The sequence below is a fragment of the Ascaphus truei genome, chromosome 10 (genome assembly GCF_040206685.1).
Source record: "Ascaphus truei isolate aAscTru1 chromosome 10, aAscTru1.hap1, whole genome shotgun sequence".
Classification (NCBI taxonomy): Eukaryota; Metazoa; Chordata; class Amphibia; order Anura; family Ascaphidae; genus Ascaphus; species Ascaphus truei.
The window spans coordinates 61,860,977-61,875,778 of NC_134492.1; the positions used below are offsets into that span (position 1 = coordinate 61,860,977).

General features: G+C 49.9%; 1 protein-coding gene across 1 annotated transcript in view; it reads right to left on the reverse strand.

The window, feature by feature from the left end:
- Window positions 1-14,802, reverse strand: part of KIF14 (kinesin family member 14) — a 245,239-nt gene that overhangs the window by 53,628 nt on the left and 176,809 nt on the right. The window contains exons 21-22 of the mRNA XM_075617062.1: window positions 4,270-4,408; window positions 3,852-3,952 (exon numbers count right to left, since the gene is read on the reverse strand). Coding sequence (XP_075473177.1) covers window positions 3,852-3,952; window positions 4,270-4,408 — 240 coding nt within the window. The remainder of the gene's footprint in view (window positions 1-3,851; window positions 3,953-4,269; window positions 4,409-14,802) is intronic.

The window sequence follows — 14,802 nt, forward strand, 5'->3', positions numbered from 1 at the left end:
GGAAAAAGCTGAGGTATTAAACACATTCTTTGCCTCTGTGTTTACCAGGGAAGAATCAAGTTCAATAGTAGTGCCGCAGGAGGAAGCCACAACCTCCATATTAATGAACAATTGGTTAACTGAGGAAGAAGTTCATAGTTGACTTGAAAAAATGTAAGTAAATAAGGCACCTGGCCCCGATGGCATACATCCAAGAGTTCTCAAGGAGTTAAGCTCAGTAATAGCCAAACCATTCTATTTAATATTCAAGGACTCCATTTCCACAGGCTCAGTACCACAAGATTGGTGCAAAGCAGATGTGGTGCCTATATTTAAAAAGGGAGCTAGATCACAACCGGGGAATTACAGACCTGTAAGCCTGACTTCAATAGTGGGAAAGTTACTTGAAGGTTTAATACGGGAAAATATCCAGGAATACCTAATACTTAATGGAAAACAAAATCATTAGTAATAATCAGCATGGATTTATGAAGGATAGATCATGCCAAACAAACCTTATTTGTTTCTTCGAGGAGGTAAGTAGTAATTTAGACCAGGGTAATGCTGTTGGTCTACTTAGGTTATTCAATGGCTTTTGATACGGTTCCACACAAGAGGTTGGTGTACAAAATAAAGAAAATTGGACTGATTAAAAATATATGCACCTGGATTGAAAACTGGTTAAAGGGCAGACAACAGAGGGTTGTCATAAATGGAACTTTTTCAGGTTGGGCTAAAGTCGTGAGTGGAGTATCTCGGGGATCGTTACTGGGACCCCTGCTTTTTAACTTGTTTATTAATGACATTGAGGTTGGGATCGAGAGCAAGTCTCCATCTTTGCTGATGACACTTAGGCTAAGGCCCCGCTCCCAGAGTCAGCGCACCCGCACTGCTGACAGGCGGTGCGCTGAGATACACAGACCGCGATATGCGGTCTGTAGGGAGCGGGAGGTGGGCGGGAGTGGGAGGTTTGACAGGGAGGGGGGGCGTGGCTTGAGCGGAGGGACCCGCTACTCTCCCTCCCCTCCCTCCACGGACTGCAGGAGGGAGCTGCTACTCTCCCCCCCTCCCTCCACGGGCTGCAGGAGGGACCCGCTACTCTCCCCCCCCTCCCTCCACGGACTCGGGCTGGAGCTGCTACACACACACACACGCAGGCACTCATACATACACACATACACACACACACACACACACACAGGCAGGCAGGCACTCACGCACTCATACACACACACGCGCGCACACACAGGCAGGCACTCACGCACACACACACACGCGCGCACACACAGGCAGGCACTCATACACACACACGCGCTCACACACAGGCAGGCAGGCAGGCACTCACGCAATCACACATACAGACAGAGGCAGGCACTCACGCACTCAGGCACACACATACACACACAGACACAGACAGGCACGCACGCACTCAGACACACACACAGACAGGCACTCACCTGCTTTCACTCCACACTCCTCCCCGCTCCCCGAAGCCTCTCCTCCTCCCGAAGCCTCCTCTCCCCATTGGCTCACAGCCACACCACGTGACGCGTCAACGCTAGGAAACACCATTCTCTTGTGTCTCCTAGTGGCTGACGCGCCACAGCGTGTAGTCAGCTGTGCCGCCAGGGGGGACCGGGACCGGCTCGCGAGGATTCCCCTGCTGGTGGGGAACTCGCGACATAGCCGCCCGCGCCAACGAGCGCAGCGGGACCGAGGCCTAACTTGTGTAAGGTAATAGAATCAGAGCAGGATGTAATTTCTCTTCAGAAGGACTTGGAGAGACTGGAAACGTGGGCAGGTAAATGGCAGATGAGGATTAATACAGACAAATGTGAGGTTATGCATTTGGAAAGCAAGAATAAACAGGCGATGTACAAGTTAAACAGTTATAAATTGGGGGAATCCTTGATGGAGAAGGATTTAGGAGTGCTTGTAGACAGCAGGCTTAGCAATAGTGCCCAAAGTCATGCAGTAGCTGCAAAGGCAAACAAGATCTTATCTTGCATCAAACGGGCAATGGATGGAAGGGAAGTAAACATAATTAAGCCCCTTTACAAAGCATTAGTAAGACCACACCTTGAATATGGAGTACAATTTTGGGTGCCAATCCTTAGAAAAGAGATTTTGGAAATAGAGAGTGCAGAGAACAGCCACCAAATGAATAAAGGGGATGGACAATCTAACTTATGAGGAAAGGCTAGCTAAATTACATTTATTTAGAAAAGAGGCGTCTAAGAGGGGATATGATAACTATATACAAATATATTCGGGGACAGTACAAGGAGCTTTCAAAAGAACTATTCATCCCACGGGCAGTACAAAGGACTTGGGGCCATCCCTTAAGGTTGGAGGAAAGGAGATTTCATCAGCAACAAAGGAAAGGGTTCTTTACAGTAAGGGCAGTTACAGTGTGGGGGTATCGAAGAAGATCTGTGCGGTGGTAGCGTCGGACGTGTGCGGGGTCCCTATCGTTCGCGCAGCAGCACTCAATTGTAAGTTTTTCATGTGTTTAGTGTATTATAAAAAGTGGAAATTTGCCTAACGTCTTGTCCTCCCTGCGCGCCTACTTTTTTTTTTTTTTCACAATGTGGGATTCATTACCGATGGAGACTGCGATGGCAGATACAGTAGATCTGTTCAAAAAAAGGTTGGACATCTTTTTAGATGGGAAAGCTATACAGGGATATACCAAATAAGTATACATGGGAAGGATGCTGATCCAGGGATTAATCCGATTGCCAATTCTTGGAGTCAGGAAGGGATTACTTTTCCCCTTATGAGATATCATTGGATGATGTGTGATTTCTGCAGAGAAACGGATCCCCAGCTGGGGATAGGATGCCACTTTGACAAAGTACCCCAGAGGTACGAAACGCGTCAGAGTGCGCCTCCGCGAGGTGTTTTCTATTTTTGTGATGTCCTGATACAATAAAGTAACCATTTTTTAGTGACCCAGCAGCATCAGCCTCTTCACTCTGCGTCCCCACTCAGCAGTGCCTGGCGTCCTGTCCCAGCTGGGATCCGCTTCTCTGCATCATTTGAGCCGGTGCACGCCTATCCAGATTGCTTCAATCGAGTACCGAGGTGTATCTCCCTTATTACTTTATTTGGGATCCAGCTCCAGGACATGGTTATTCCTACAAGTTGGGGGTCAGGCTGATCCTCACGGGCAGTCCTGTCATAGCCCATTTATATTGTTGGTTCGTGCCTGTACTAGGAGCATTTAATAGGCTCTATCCCTGAATGGATATTGTGGATTTGAAACAGTTATACCTCAATTGCATTACTTATATGCTTTCTATGCCGTGACTTTCCCCCTTATAGAGCTGTACATTGGGAGATCCTGTTCCCTATCTGTCTGATGTGTCATGTCTGTTTGCCTTCCTCTGGATCACTTTACTGAAAGTACGGATATAGGATAAAGTATCTGTCGTCTAAATTTAGCATAGGTTGAACTTGATGGACGCATGTCTTTTTTTCAACCTCATCTACAATATAACTGTGTGACTTCTTCACAGAAAGAGTGGTGGAATCACGGAACAGCCTCCCAGCAGAGGTGGTAGGGGAGAATACCGTAAGGGAAGTCACACGTGCTTGGAAGAGACACGAGGCTAAATATGAAAGAAAACCAAATATCTAACGGGGTGTTACAGCAGATGGGAGAATGGGCAGACACGGGGGGGTCAAGCGCTCTTCATCTAAGGCCAAAATCGGTGTCTCCATCATTTCAAACCATTGCCACATATTTACTACCCGATTTTCCTGCAAGTCTTGTATAACTTCTCCGGGAATAGAACCCATGGCCCAACACATGACAGCTGTTACCGCCGGCAGAGGCTGACGCATACAGTACAATAACGCTACCTTACCTGCGCCGGGAAAAGGAAGACACCGATGACGTGGACAGGTCAGCTTCCCATTCATCGGCTGGATCATAAAATACATCATCGTCCTTCAGATCACCATTACTCTGCAGATAAGGGAGACACGAGTCAGACCGCGACAACGCTGCTCGCTAAAAAGCACGCAAAAACGCGGATTCTGTGCAGCAGCACTAACTGGAACGCCATCAAAGTCAGAGCACTCAAGGGTAGGTAGATAGGAGTAAAGGTCAATACTTTCCAAACCTCACAGGTCTCTTCTTCACGTGTACAGATCATGCCAAACCTCACAGGTCTCTTCTTCACGTGTACAGATCATGCCAAACCTCACAGGTCTTTTCTTCACGAGTACAGTGTTTTGTAAACCTCACTGCTCGCTATAGTACACTTACTGGTAGTCACTTACCTCGTACAGCTCCTTCATAGCAGCCAGCTTATACTCAAACTTCTCCAGGCCCCAGAGAGTCTCGATTCCCAGCTTGGTGTTCCGCAGCAGGATTTGCACTGGGGCGCCACAAACGTTTTCTTTGTCCGTTACATAATGTCTGTAATAGTAATACAGCAACTAGCATTCATTTCTGCAAATCCACAGCGTACTGTGTGTACCAGTGTGTGTGTGTGTGTACCAGTGTGTGTGTGTGAGAGTCAGTCTGCTCTGTATACCCCAGAGGGTGTTAGCAAAGGACCAACGAAACGAGTTGGTGCAGTTGAGCCTGATCGCAAATGCCCGGAAGTGACATCACAGTCACACCCAGGCGACCCGAGGGGCAGTCTGATGTCTGCAGGAGGACGCAGTCACCGGTTGCAAGGTGAGAGAACATCGGCGATGATCCCAGGCGTGGTTGGAGTGTAGAGACACCCCAATCCTTTCTTCTGAGATGAGCTGGACTCTTCACATTTGATTGCGAGTGTATTTTATTTATTTATTAACCCATATATTTTGTTGATGAAATTGCACTTCACCGTGTGGTTGGTGTGTGTGCTTAATATCTTCTAGATTGTTCGCTGATACTTATCCCAGGAAGAAGCCTTAGCGCAGAACATAGGAACGCAGCACCCACATAAGGTTTTTTCTTTTCATCTAAAAAAACAAAGTTATCCCTGTGTGTGTGTGTGTGTGTGTGTGTATATATATATATCAGTGTTTGTGTGTGTATGAATGCGAGTTAGCCTGCTGTGTGTATGTGCGTTAGTCTGCTGTGTGCGCATGTGCAGCTCGGCGTGTGTGTGTGCATGTGCAGCTCGGCGTGTGTGTGTGTGTGTGTGTGCATGTGCAGCTCGGCGTGTGTGTGTGTGTGTGCATGTGCAGCTCGGCGTGTGTGTGTGTCACGTGCAGCTTGGCCTGTGTATACGCGCATCAAGTTCTATTAAAACCTCTTTGTCAACTATGGCCATGGACCAGTACAATCTGTTCCCCGCACCTGTGTAACCCAAAGCCCGCCACCCCCCCCCATATAACCCAACCCCCCGGCCCTGTATAACCCAATCCCGATTATATATAACCCAATACCCCCCATAAAACCCAACCCCCCCGGCCCAATCCCGACTATATATAACCCAATCCCCCCCCCCCATATAACCCAACCCCCCCGGCCCTGTATAACCCAATCCCGACTATATATAACCCAATCCCCCCCCGGCCCTGTATAACCCAATCCCCCCCCCCCGAAAATATAGAAATCAACCCCCCCTCCCCCAGCCATGTATATCACAATCCCCCCCAGCCATGTTTAACCCAATCCTCCCCCCCAGCCATGTGTAACCCAATCCTCCCCCCAGCCATGTATAACCCAAACCTCCCCCCCAGCTATGTATAACCCAATCCTCCCTCCCCAGCCATATATAACCCAATCCTCCCCCCAGCCATATATAACCAAATCCTCCCCCCAGCCATATATAACCCAATCCTCCCCCCAGCCATGTATAACCCAATCCTCCCCCCAGCCATGTATAACCCAATCCTCCCCCCAGCCACGTATAACCCAATCCTCCCCCCAGCCATGTATAACCCAATCCTCCCCCCAGCCACGTATAACCCAATCCCCCCCAGCCACGTATAAACCAATCCCCCCCCAGCCATGTATAACCCAATCCCCCCCAGCCATGTATAACCCAATCCTCCCCCCAGCCATGTATAACCCAATCCTCCCCCCAGCCACGTAAAACCCAATCCTCCCCCCAGCCACGTATAACCCAACCCCCCCCAGCCATGAATAACTCAATCCCCCCCACAGCCATGTATAACCCAATCCTCCCCCCCAGCCATGTATAACCAAATCCCCCCCCAGCCATGTATAACCCAATCCTCCCCCCAGCCATGTATAACCCAACCCTACCCAGCCACGTATAACCCAATACCCCCCAGCCACGTATAACCCAATCCTCCCCAGCCACATAAAACCCAATCCTCCAAGCCACGTATAACCCAATCCCCCCCAGCCACGTATAACCCAATCCTCCCCCCAGCCACATATAACCCAATCCTCCCCAGCCATGTATTACCCAATCCCCCCCCCCCAGCCATGTATAACCCAAACCTCCCCCCAGCCATGTATAACCCAAACCTCCCCCCAAGGCCATGTATAACCCAATCCAACCCTAGCCATGTATAACCCAATCCTGATCCCCCAGCCATGTATAACCCAATCCTGATCCCCCAGCCATGTATAACCCAACCCCCCCCCAGCCATGTATAACCCAATTCCCCCCCCCCAGCCATGTATTACCCAAACCTCCCCCCAGCCATGTATAACCCAATCCCTCCCAGCCATGTTTAACCCAATCCTCCCCCCCAGCCATGTATAACCCAATCCTCCCCCCAGCCATGTATAACCCAAACCTCCCCCCCAGCCATGTATAACCCAATCCTCCCTCCCCAGCCATATATAACCCAATCCTCCCCCAGCCATATATAACCAAATCCTCCCCCCAGCCATATATAACCCAATCCACCCCCCAGCCATGTATAACCCAATCCTCCCCCCAGCCATGTATAACCCAATCCTCCCCCCAGCCACGTATAACCCAATCCTCCCCCCAGCCATGTATAACCCAATCCTCCCCCCAGCCACGTATAACCCAATCCCCCCCAGCCACGTATAAACCAATCCCCCCCCAGCCATGTATAACCCAATCCCCCCCAGCCATGTATAACCCAATCCTCCCCCCAGCCATGTATAACCCAATCCTCCCCCCAGCCATGTATAACCCAATCCTCCCCCCAGCCATGTATAACCCAATCCTCCCCCCAGCCACGTAAAACCCAATCCTCCCCCCAGCCACGTATATCCCAACCCCCCCAGCCATGAATAACTCAATCCCCCCCACAGCCATGTATAACCCAATCCTCCCCCCCAGCCATGTATAACCAAATCCCCCCCAGCCATGTATAACCCAATCCTCCCCCCAGCCATGTATAACCCAACCCTACCCAGCCATGTATAACCCAACCCTCCCCAGCCATGTATAATCCAATCCCCCCCAGCCATATAACCCAATCCTCCCCCCAGCCATGTATAACCCAATCCCCCCCCAGCCATGTATAACCCAATCCTCCAAGCCACGTATAACCCAATCCCCCCAGCCACGTATAACCCAATCTCCCCCAGCCACGTATAACTCAATCCCCCCCAGCCATGTAAAACCCAATACTCCAAGCCACGTATAACCCAATCCCCCCCAGCCACGTATAACTCAATCCTCCCCCCAGCCACGTATAACTCAATCCTCCCCCCAGCCACGTATAACCCAATACCCCCCAGCCACGTATAACCCAATCCTCCCCAGCCACATAAAACCCAATCCTCCAAGCCACGTATAACCCAATCCCCCCAGCCACGTATAACCCAATCCTCCCCCCAGCCACATATAACCCAATCCTCCCCAGCCATGTATTACCCAATCCCCCCCCCAGCCATGTATAACCCAAACCTCCCCCCAGCCATGTATAACCCAAACCTCCCCCCAAGGCCATGTATAACCCAATCCAACCCTAGCCATGTATAACCCAATCCTGATCCCCCAGCCATGTATAACCCAATCCCCCCCCAGCCATGTATAACCCAATTCCCCCCCCAGCCATGTATAACCCAAACCTCCCCCCAGCCATGTATAACCCAATCCCTCCCAGCCATGTATAACCCAATCCCCCCCCCCCAGCCATGTATAACCCAATCCTACCCCCTGCCATGTATAACCCAATCCCTCCCCCCACCCATGTATAACCCAATCCCCCCAGCCATGTACAACCCAATTACCCCACAGCACTATATAACCCATCCTCGACCCCCAGCCATGTACAACCCAATCCCCCCCAACCATGTATAACCCAATCCTCCCCCCAGCCATGTATAACACAATCCCTCCCCCAGCCATGTATAACCAAATCCCCCCAATCATGTATAACCCAATCCTCCCCACAGCCATGTATAACCCAATCCCCCCCATCCATGTATAACCCAATCCTCCCCACAGCCATGTATAACCCAATCCCTCCCCACAGCCATGTATAACCCAATCCCTCCCCCCAGCCATGTATAACCCAATCCTCCCCACAGCCATGAATAACCCAATCCCCCCCAGCCATGTATAACCCAATCCTCCCCACAGCCATGTATAACCCAATCCCTCCCCCCAACCATGTATAACCCAATCCCTCCCCCCAGCCATGTATAACCCAATCCTCCCCACAGCCATGTATAACCCAATCCCCCCCAGCCATGTATAACCCAATCCTCCCCACAGCCATGTATAACCCAAACCGTCCCCCCAGCCATGTATAACCCAATCCCCCCAGCCATGTACAACCCAATTACCCCACAGCACTATATAACCCATCCTCGACCCCCAGCCATGTACAACCCAATCCCTCCCCCCAGCCATGTATAACCAAATCCACCCCAACCATGTAAACCGAATCCCGCCCCCAGCCATGTATAACCAAGGCCCCCCATCCATGTATAACCCAATCCTCCGCACAGCCATGTATAACCCAATCCCTCCCCCCAGCCATGTATAACCCAATCCTCCCCACAACCATGTATAACCCAATCCCCCCCAGCCATGTATAACCTAACCCCCCCCAGCCATGTATAACCCAATCCTCCACACAGCCATGTATAACCCAATCCCTCCCCCAACCATGTATAACCCAATCCCTCCCCCCCAGCCATGTATAACCCAATCCTCCCCACAGCCATGTATAACCCAATCCCCCCCCAGCCATGTATAACCTAATCCCCCCCCCAGCCATGTATAACCCAATCCTCCCCACAGCCATGTATAACCCAATCCGTCCCCCCAGCCATGTATAACCCAATCCCCCCCAGCCATGTATAACCCAATCCTCCCCCCAGCCCTGTATAACCCAATCCTCCCCCCAGCCATGTATAACCCAATCCCTCCCCCCAGCCATGTATAACCCAATCCTCCCCCCAGCCATGTACAACCCAATCCTCCCCCCAGCCATGTATAACCCAATCCCCCCCAGCCATGTATAACCCAATCCTCCCCCCAGCCCTGTATAACCCAATCCTCCCCCCAGCCATGTATAACCCAATCCCTCCCCCCAGCCATGTATAACCCAATCCTCCCCCCAGCCATGTACAACCCAATCCTCCCCCCAGCCATGTAAAACCCAATCCTCCCCCCAGCCATGTATAACCCAATCCTCCCCCCAGTCCTGTATAACCCAATCATCCCCCCAGCCATGTACAACCCAATTACCCCACAGCCCTGTATAACCCAATCCTCCCCCCAGCCACGTATAACCCAATCCCCCTCCCAGCCCTGTATAGCCCAATCCCCCTCCCAGCCATGTATAACCACATCCCCCCCAGAAATGTATAACCCAATCCCCCCCAGCCATGTATAACCCAATCCTCCCCCCAGCCCTGTATAACCCAATCCTCCCCCCAGCCATGTATAACCCAATCCCTCCCCCCAGCCATGTATAACCATATCCCCCCCAACCATGTAAACCGAATCCCGCCCCCAGCAATGTATAACCAAGGCCCCCCAACCATGTAAAACCCAAGCCCCCCCCTGCCACGTATAACCCGATTCTTCCCCTCAGCCCTGTATATCCCATCCCCGACCCCCAGCCATGTACAACCCAATTACCTCACAGCACTGTATAACCCATCCCCGACCCCCAGCCATGTACAACCCAATCCCTCCCCCCAGCCATGTATAACCAAATCCCCCCCAACCAAGTAAACCGAATCCCGCCCCCAGCCATGTATAACCAAGGCCCCCCAACCATGTAAAACCCAAGCCCCCCCCTGCCACGTATAACCCGATTCTTCCCCTCAGCCCTGTATAACCCATCCCCGACCCCCAGCCATGTACAACCCAATTACCCCACAGCACTGTATAACTAATCCCCGATCCCAGCCATGTACAACCCAATCCTCCCCCCAGCCCTATATAACCAAATCCTCCCCCCAGCAATGTACAACCCAATCCTCCCCCCAGCCATGTATAACCCAATCCTCCCCCAGCCCTGTATAACCCAATCCTCCCCCCAGCCATGTACAAACCAATTACCCCACAGCCCTGTATAACCCAATCCTCCCCCCAGCCACGAATAACCCAATCCTCCTCCAAGCCCTGTATAACCCAATCCCCCTCTCAGCCATGTATAACCCAATCCTCCCCCCAGCCCTGTATAACCCAATCCTCCCCCCAGCCCTGTATAACCCAATCCTCCCACCAGCCACGTATAACCCAATCCCCCCCCAGCCATGTATAACTCAATCCCCCCCCAGCCATGTATAACTCAATCCTCCCCCCCAGCCATGTATAACCCAATCCTCCCCCCAGCCATGTATAACCCAACCCTCCCCAGCCATGTATAACCCAAACCCCCCCAGCCATATAACCAAATCCTCCCCCCCAGCCATATAACCCAATCCTCCCCCCAGCCACGTATAACCCAATCCCCCCCAGCCATGTATAACTCAATCCCCCCCCCCAGCCATGTATAACAAAATCCTCCCCCCCAGCCATGTATAACCCAATCCTCCCCCCCAGCCATGTATAACCAAATCCTCCCCCCAGCCATGTATAACCCAACCCTCCCCAGCCATGTATAACCCAACCCCCCCAGCCATATAACCCAATCCTCCCCCCCAGCCATATAACCCAATCCTCCCCCCCAGCCATGTATAACCCAATCCCCCCCAGCCATGTATAACCCAATCCTCCAAGCCACGTATAACCCAATCCCCCCCAGTCATGTATAACCCAATCCCCCCCAGTCGCGTATAGCCCAATCCCCCCCAGCCATGTAAAACCCAATCCTCCCCAGCCATGTATAACCCAATCCCCCCCAGCCATGTATAACCCAAACCTCCCCCCAGCCATGTATAACCCAAACCCCCTCCCCCAGCCATGTATAACCCAATTTTCCCCCCAGCCATGTATAACCCAAACCTCCCCCCAGCCATGTATAACCCAATCCCCCCCAGCCATGTATAACCAAATTCTCCCCCCAGCCATGTATTACCCAAACCTCCCCCCAGCCATGTATAACCCAAACCTCCCCCCAGCCATGTACAACCCAATTACCCCACAGCACTGTATAACCCATCCCCGACCCCCAGCCATGTACAACCCAATCCCTCCCCCCAGCCATGTATAACCAAATCCCCCCCAACCAAGTAAACCGAATCCCGCCCCCAGCCATGTATAACCATGGCCCCCCAACCATGTAAAACCCAAGCCCCCCCCTGCCACGTATAACCCGATTCTTCCCCTCAGCCCTGTATAACCCATCCCCGACCCCCAGCCATGTACAACCCAATTACCCCACAGCACTGTATAACCCATCCCCGACCCCCAGCCATGTACAACCCAATCCTCCCCCCAGCCCTATATAACCAAATCCTCCCCCCAGCAATGTACAACCCAATCCTCCCCCCAGCCATGTATAACCCAATCCTCCCCCAGCCCTGTATAACCCAATCCTCCCCCCAGCCATGTACAAACCAATTACCCCACAGCCCTGTATAACCCAATCCTCCCCCCAGCCACGTATAACCCAATCCCCCTCCCAGCCCTGTATAACCAAATCCCCCTCTCAGCCATGTATAACCCAATCCCTCCCCCCAGCCATGTATAACCCAATACCCCCCAGCCATGTATAACCCAACCCACCCCCCAGCCCTGTATAACCCAATCCTCCCCCCAGCCACGTATAACCCAATCCCCCCCAGCCATGTATAACTCAATCCCCCCCCCCAGCCATATATAACTCAATCCTCCCCCCCAGCCATGTATAACCCAATCCTCCCCCCCAGCCATGTATAACCAAATCCTCCCCCCAGCCATGTATAACCCAACCCTCCCCAGCCATGTATAACCCAATCCCCCCAGCCATATAACCCAATCCTCCCCCCCGCCATATAACCCAATCCTCCCCCCCAGCCATGTATAACCCAATCCCCCCCAGCCATGTATAACCCAATCCTCCAAGCCACGTATAACCCAATCCCCCCCAGCCATGTATAACCCAATCCCCCCCAGTCACGTATAGCCCAATCCCCCCCAGCCATGTAAAACCCAATCCTCCCCAGCCATGTATAACCCAATCCCCCCCAGCCATGTATAACCCAAACCTCCCCCCAGCCATGTATAACCCAATCCCCCCCCCAGCCATGTATAACCCAATTCTCCCCCCAGCCATGTATTACCCAAACCTCCCCCCAGCCATGTATAACCCAAACCTCCCCCCAGCCATGTATAACCCAATCCCCCCCCAGCCATGTATAACCCAATCCCTGTCCAACCATATATGACCCTGACAAAGTTGAGACATTAGGGGGTCTGGCATAACAACATAACAGCATTTAGGATGAAGCCATTTTGTGTGAATATTTCAATCCGCCATCTTGTCTTGTCTTTGTGAGTCTAATTTCTGTGTTTCATTTCTGTATAAACAAATGTGTGAAGCAGAGAATGGAATTTTTTCGCTCCTAGCTAAATTTATTGACTCTTCCTCATCCAATCAGCTTCAAATTAAAAGAGTAAACAGGCTAAAGGTTATGAGAACCCATGAGATAAACTTAGATTCTCGCAGTGAAACTAGTTCTCACACAAATGCCAGGTGGTAGGATAGGCACATCCCATTTAACCCCAGAATGGTTTCTAGCTGACAGGTAGTTATACAATATTATTATGCATTACAAAATGACATCAGCTTTAGTATTGTTATGTATTACAAAATGAGGTAATGTTTAGTGACGTGCAAGCCCCCCCATAAAGGGGTGGAGCTTTAGGATTTAGGGTATAAATATATGGCATACCATGTTTATTATTTAGAGAGCTTTTGTTTTGAAGCTGTCTCCGTTGTGCACTTGACTTGAATAAATTCACGTGTTATTCTGTTTTCAAAATAACCTCAGACTGTGTTTCTTATTTACGTTTTTCTCAGATGGCGCATTCCGAAATAGGGACTCAATATCATCGGAATCGAGCACCCGGATGAATTGTTCCTCCATCACTCAAACCTGAGCGCTCATATGAATCAAGGTAAGGCTACCTGCATTTTTTAGACAAACAGCCTGATTAAATTGTTTTGAGTGGTGCGTGGAGCCGATTTTTGAACGGTGTCTTATCTGATGTGACGAGTAAGAATCCCTAGCAGTTTCACGTGAATTTATTATTCTCTGTTCCTGTATTCATTTTAAAGTGTAAGAGTTGTTAAGAGTTGTTAGGGGCTAAGGTAAGAGTCTTGTTAAAGGTTTTGGTGTTTTGGTGATGAAGGTGAGTGTTTTTGTGCTTAAAGGGATTGTTTTCAGACCGTCCTGGGTTGTGATAAATATTTTTGTTGTCTGAGCAGGACGGGTCCCTGATTGTACATTTGCTCTGTTTTGTCATTTACATACCAAGTGAGTTATTCATGGAGATCTGGTTAGAAAGTCTTATCTGTATCCATGTTATAAAAATATAAGGTTTATCAGGACTGGGTTGGACCCGCTGAAGTGATTCAAGTTTTTCTTTGGTATAGTTATGGTGAGAAAATGTGATTGGGGAACAGTCTTGTGACAGGTCCTTATTTGCATATTTACACTATTCAGAACAATAACATGCCAAAAGAGTTGTACGTAATCAGTTTGCGCTGATTATTGTAACGCTAAATTGTACAGGTCAATTAACAGTTGATTGCTGTAGCCAAAGTATTGTACAGGTCAATTAAATTTGATTTCTGTAACCGAAGAAGTATTGTACAGGTCAATTACATTTGATTTCTGTAACAGGGGAATAATGGGAAACCAAAAATTCTCAAAGGATTGTGTGTCTGCAGACAAAGATAATAAAGAATGAATACAGAGAACGAAAAGAGACAATATAAATATATTTTGTTGGCCAGTGAATGGCACTGTTTGTACTATTATCAACTAATTGCGCAGATGTTTAAATGAACGAGGGGTCTTTTTCTGTGGGATTGATAAGCTCAGGGAGCGCCGTCTCGTGTGTTTTTAAATCCCACAGGGAAACATACCTTACGTTAATATGGGTCAAAAGAATTATGTTGAGGGACAGAAGGGTCCCGCTGCATTAATTTTTACCATTGCCAGGACAGAAGTTAATATAATAACAAGTGAAAAAGAAAGTGAATAGGAAAGAAATAGCAAGTGAATTTGCCCATAGATAATTAAGGCATATGTGTTGTTGAGGAAGTAGATATTGAGGGTTATTTTTATGACAGGTTTATATGCAGAAATTGGGATAAAATTAGAGACTGTGTGTATATTGTTTGGAAGGGACATAAAGTGTTATAAGTGTAAAAAGGTAGGACATATTGCCAGTAATTGCAGAGCAGCCCTAAGAGAGAGAGTAGAAGAAAAAGAATGGAATTTAAAAGGTTTGTTCGTGCTGGCCACACGAATAGGTCTTTTGAACCAGAAAATATTATTTTTCATTCTGTTCTAATGGC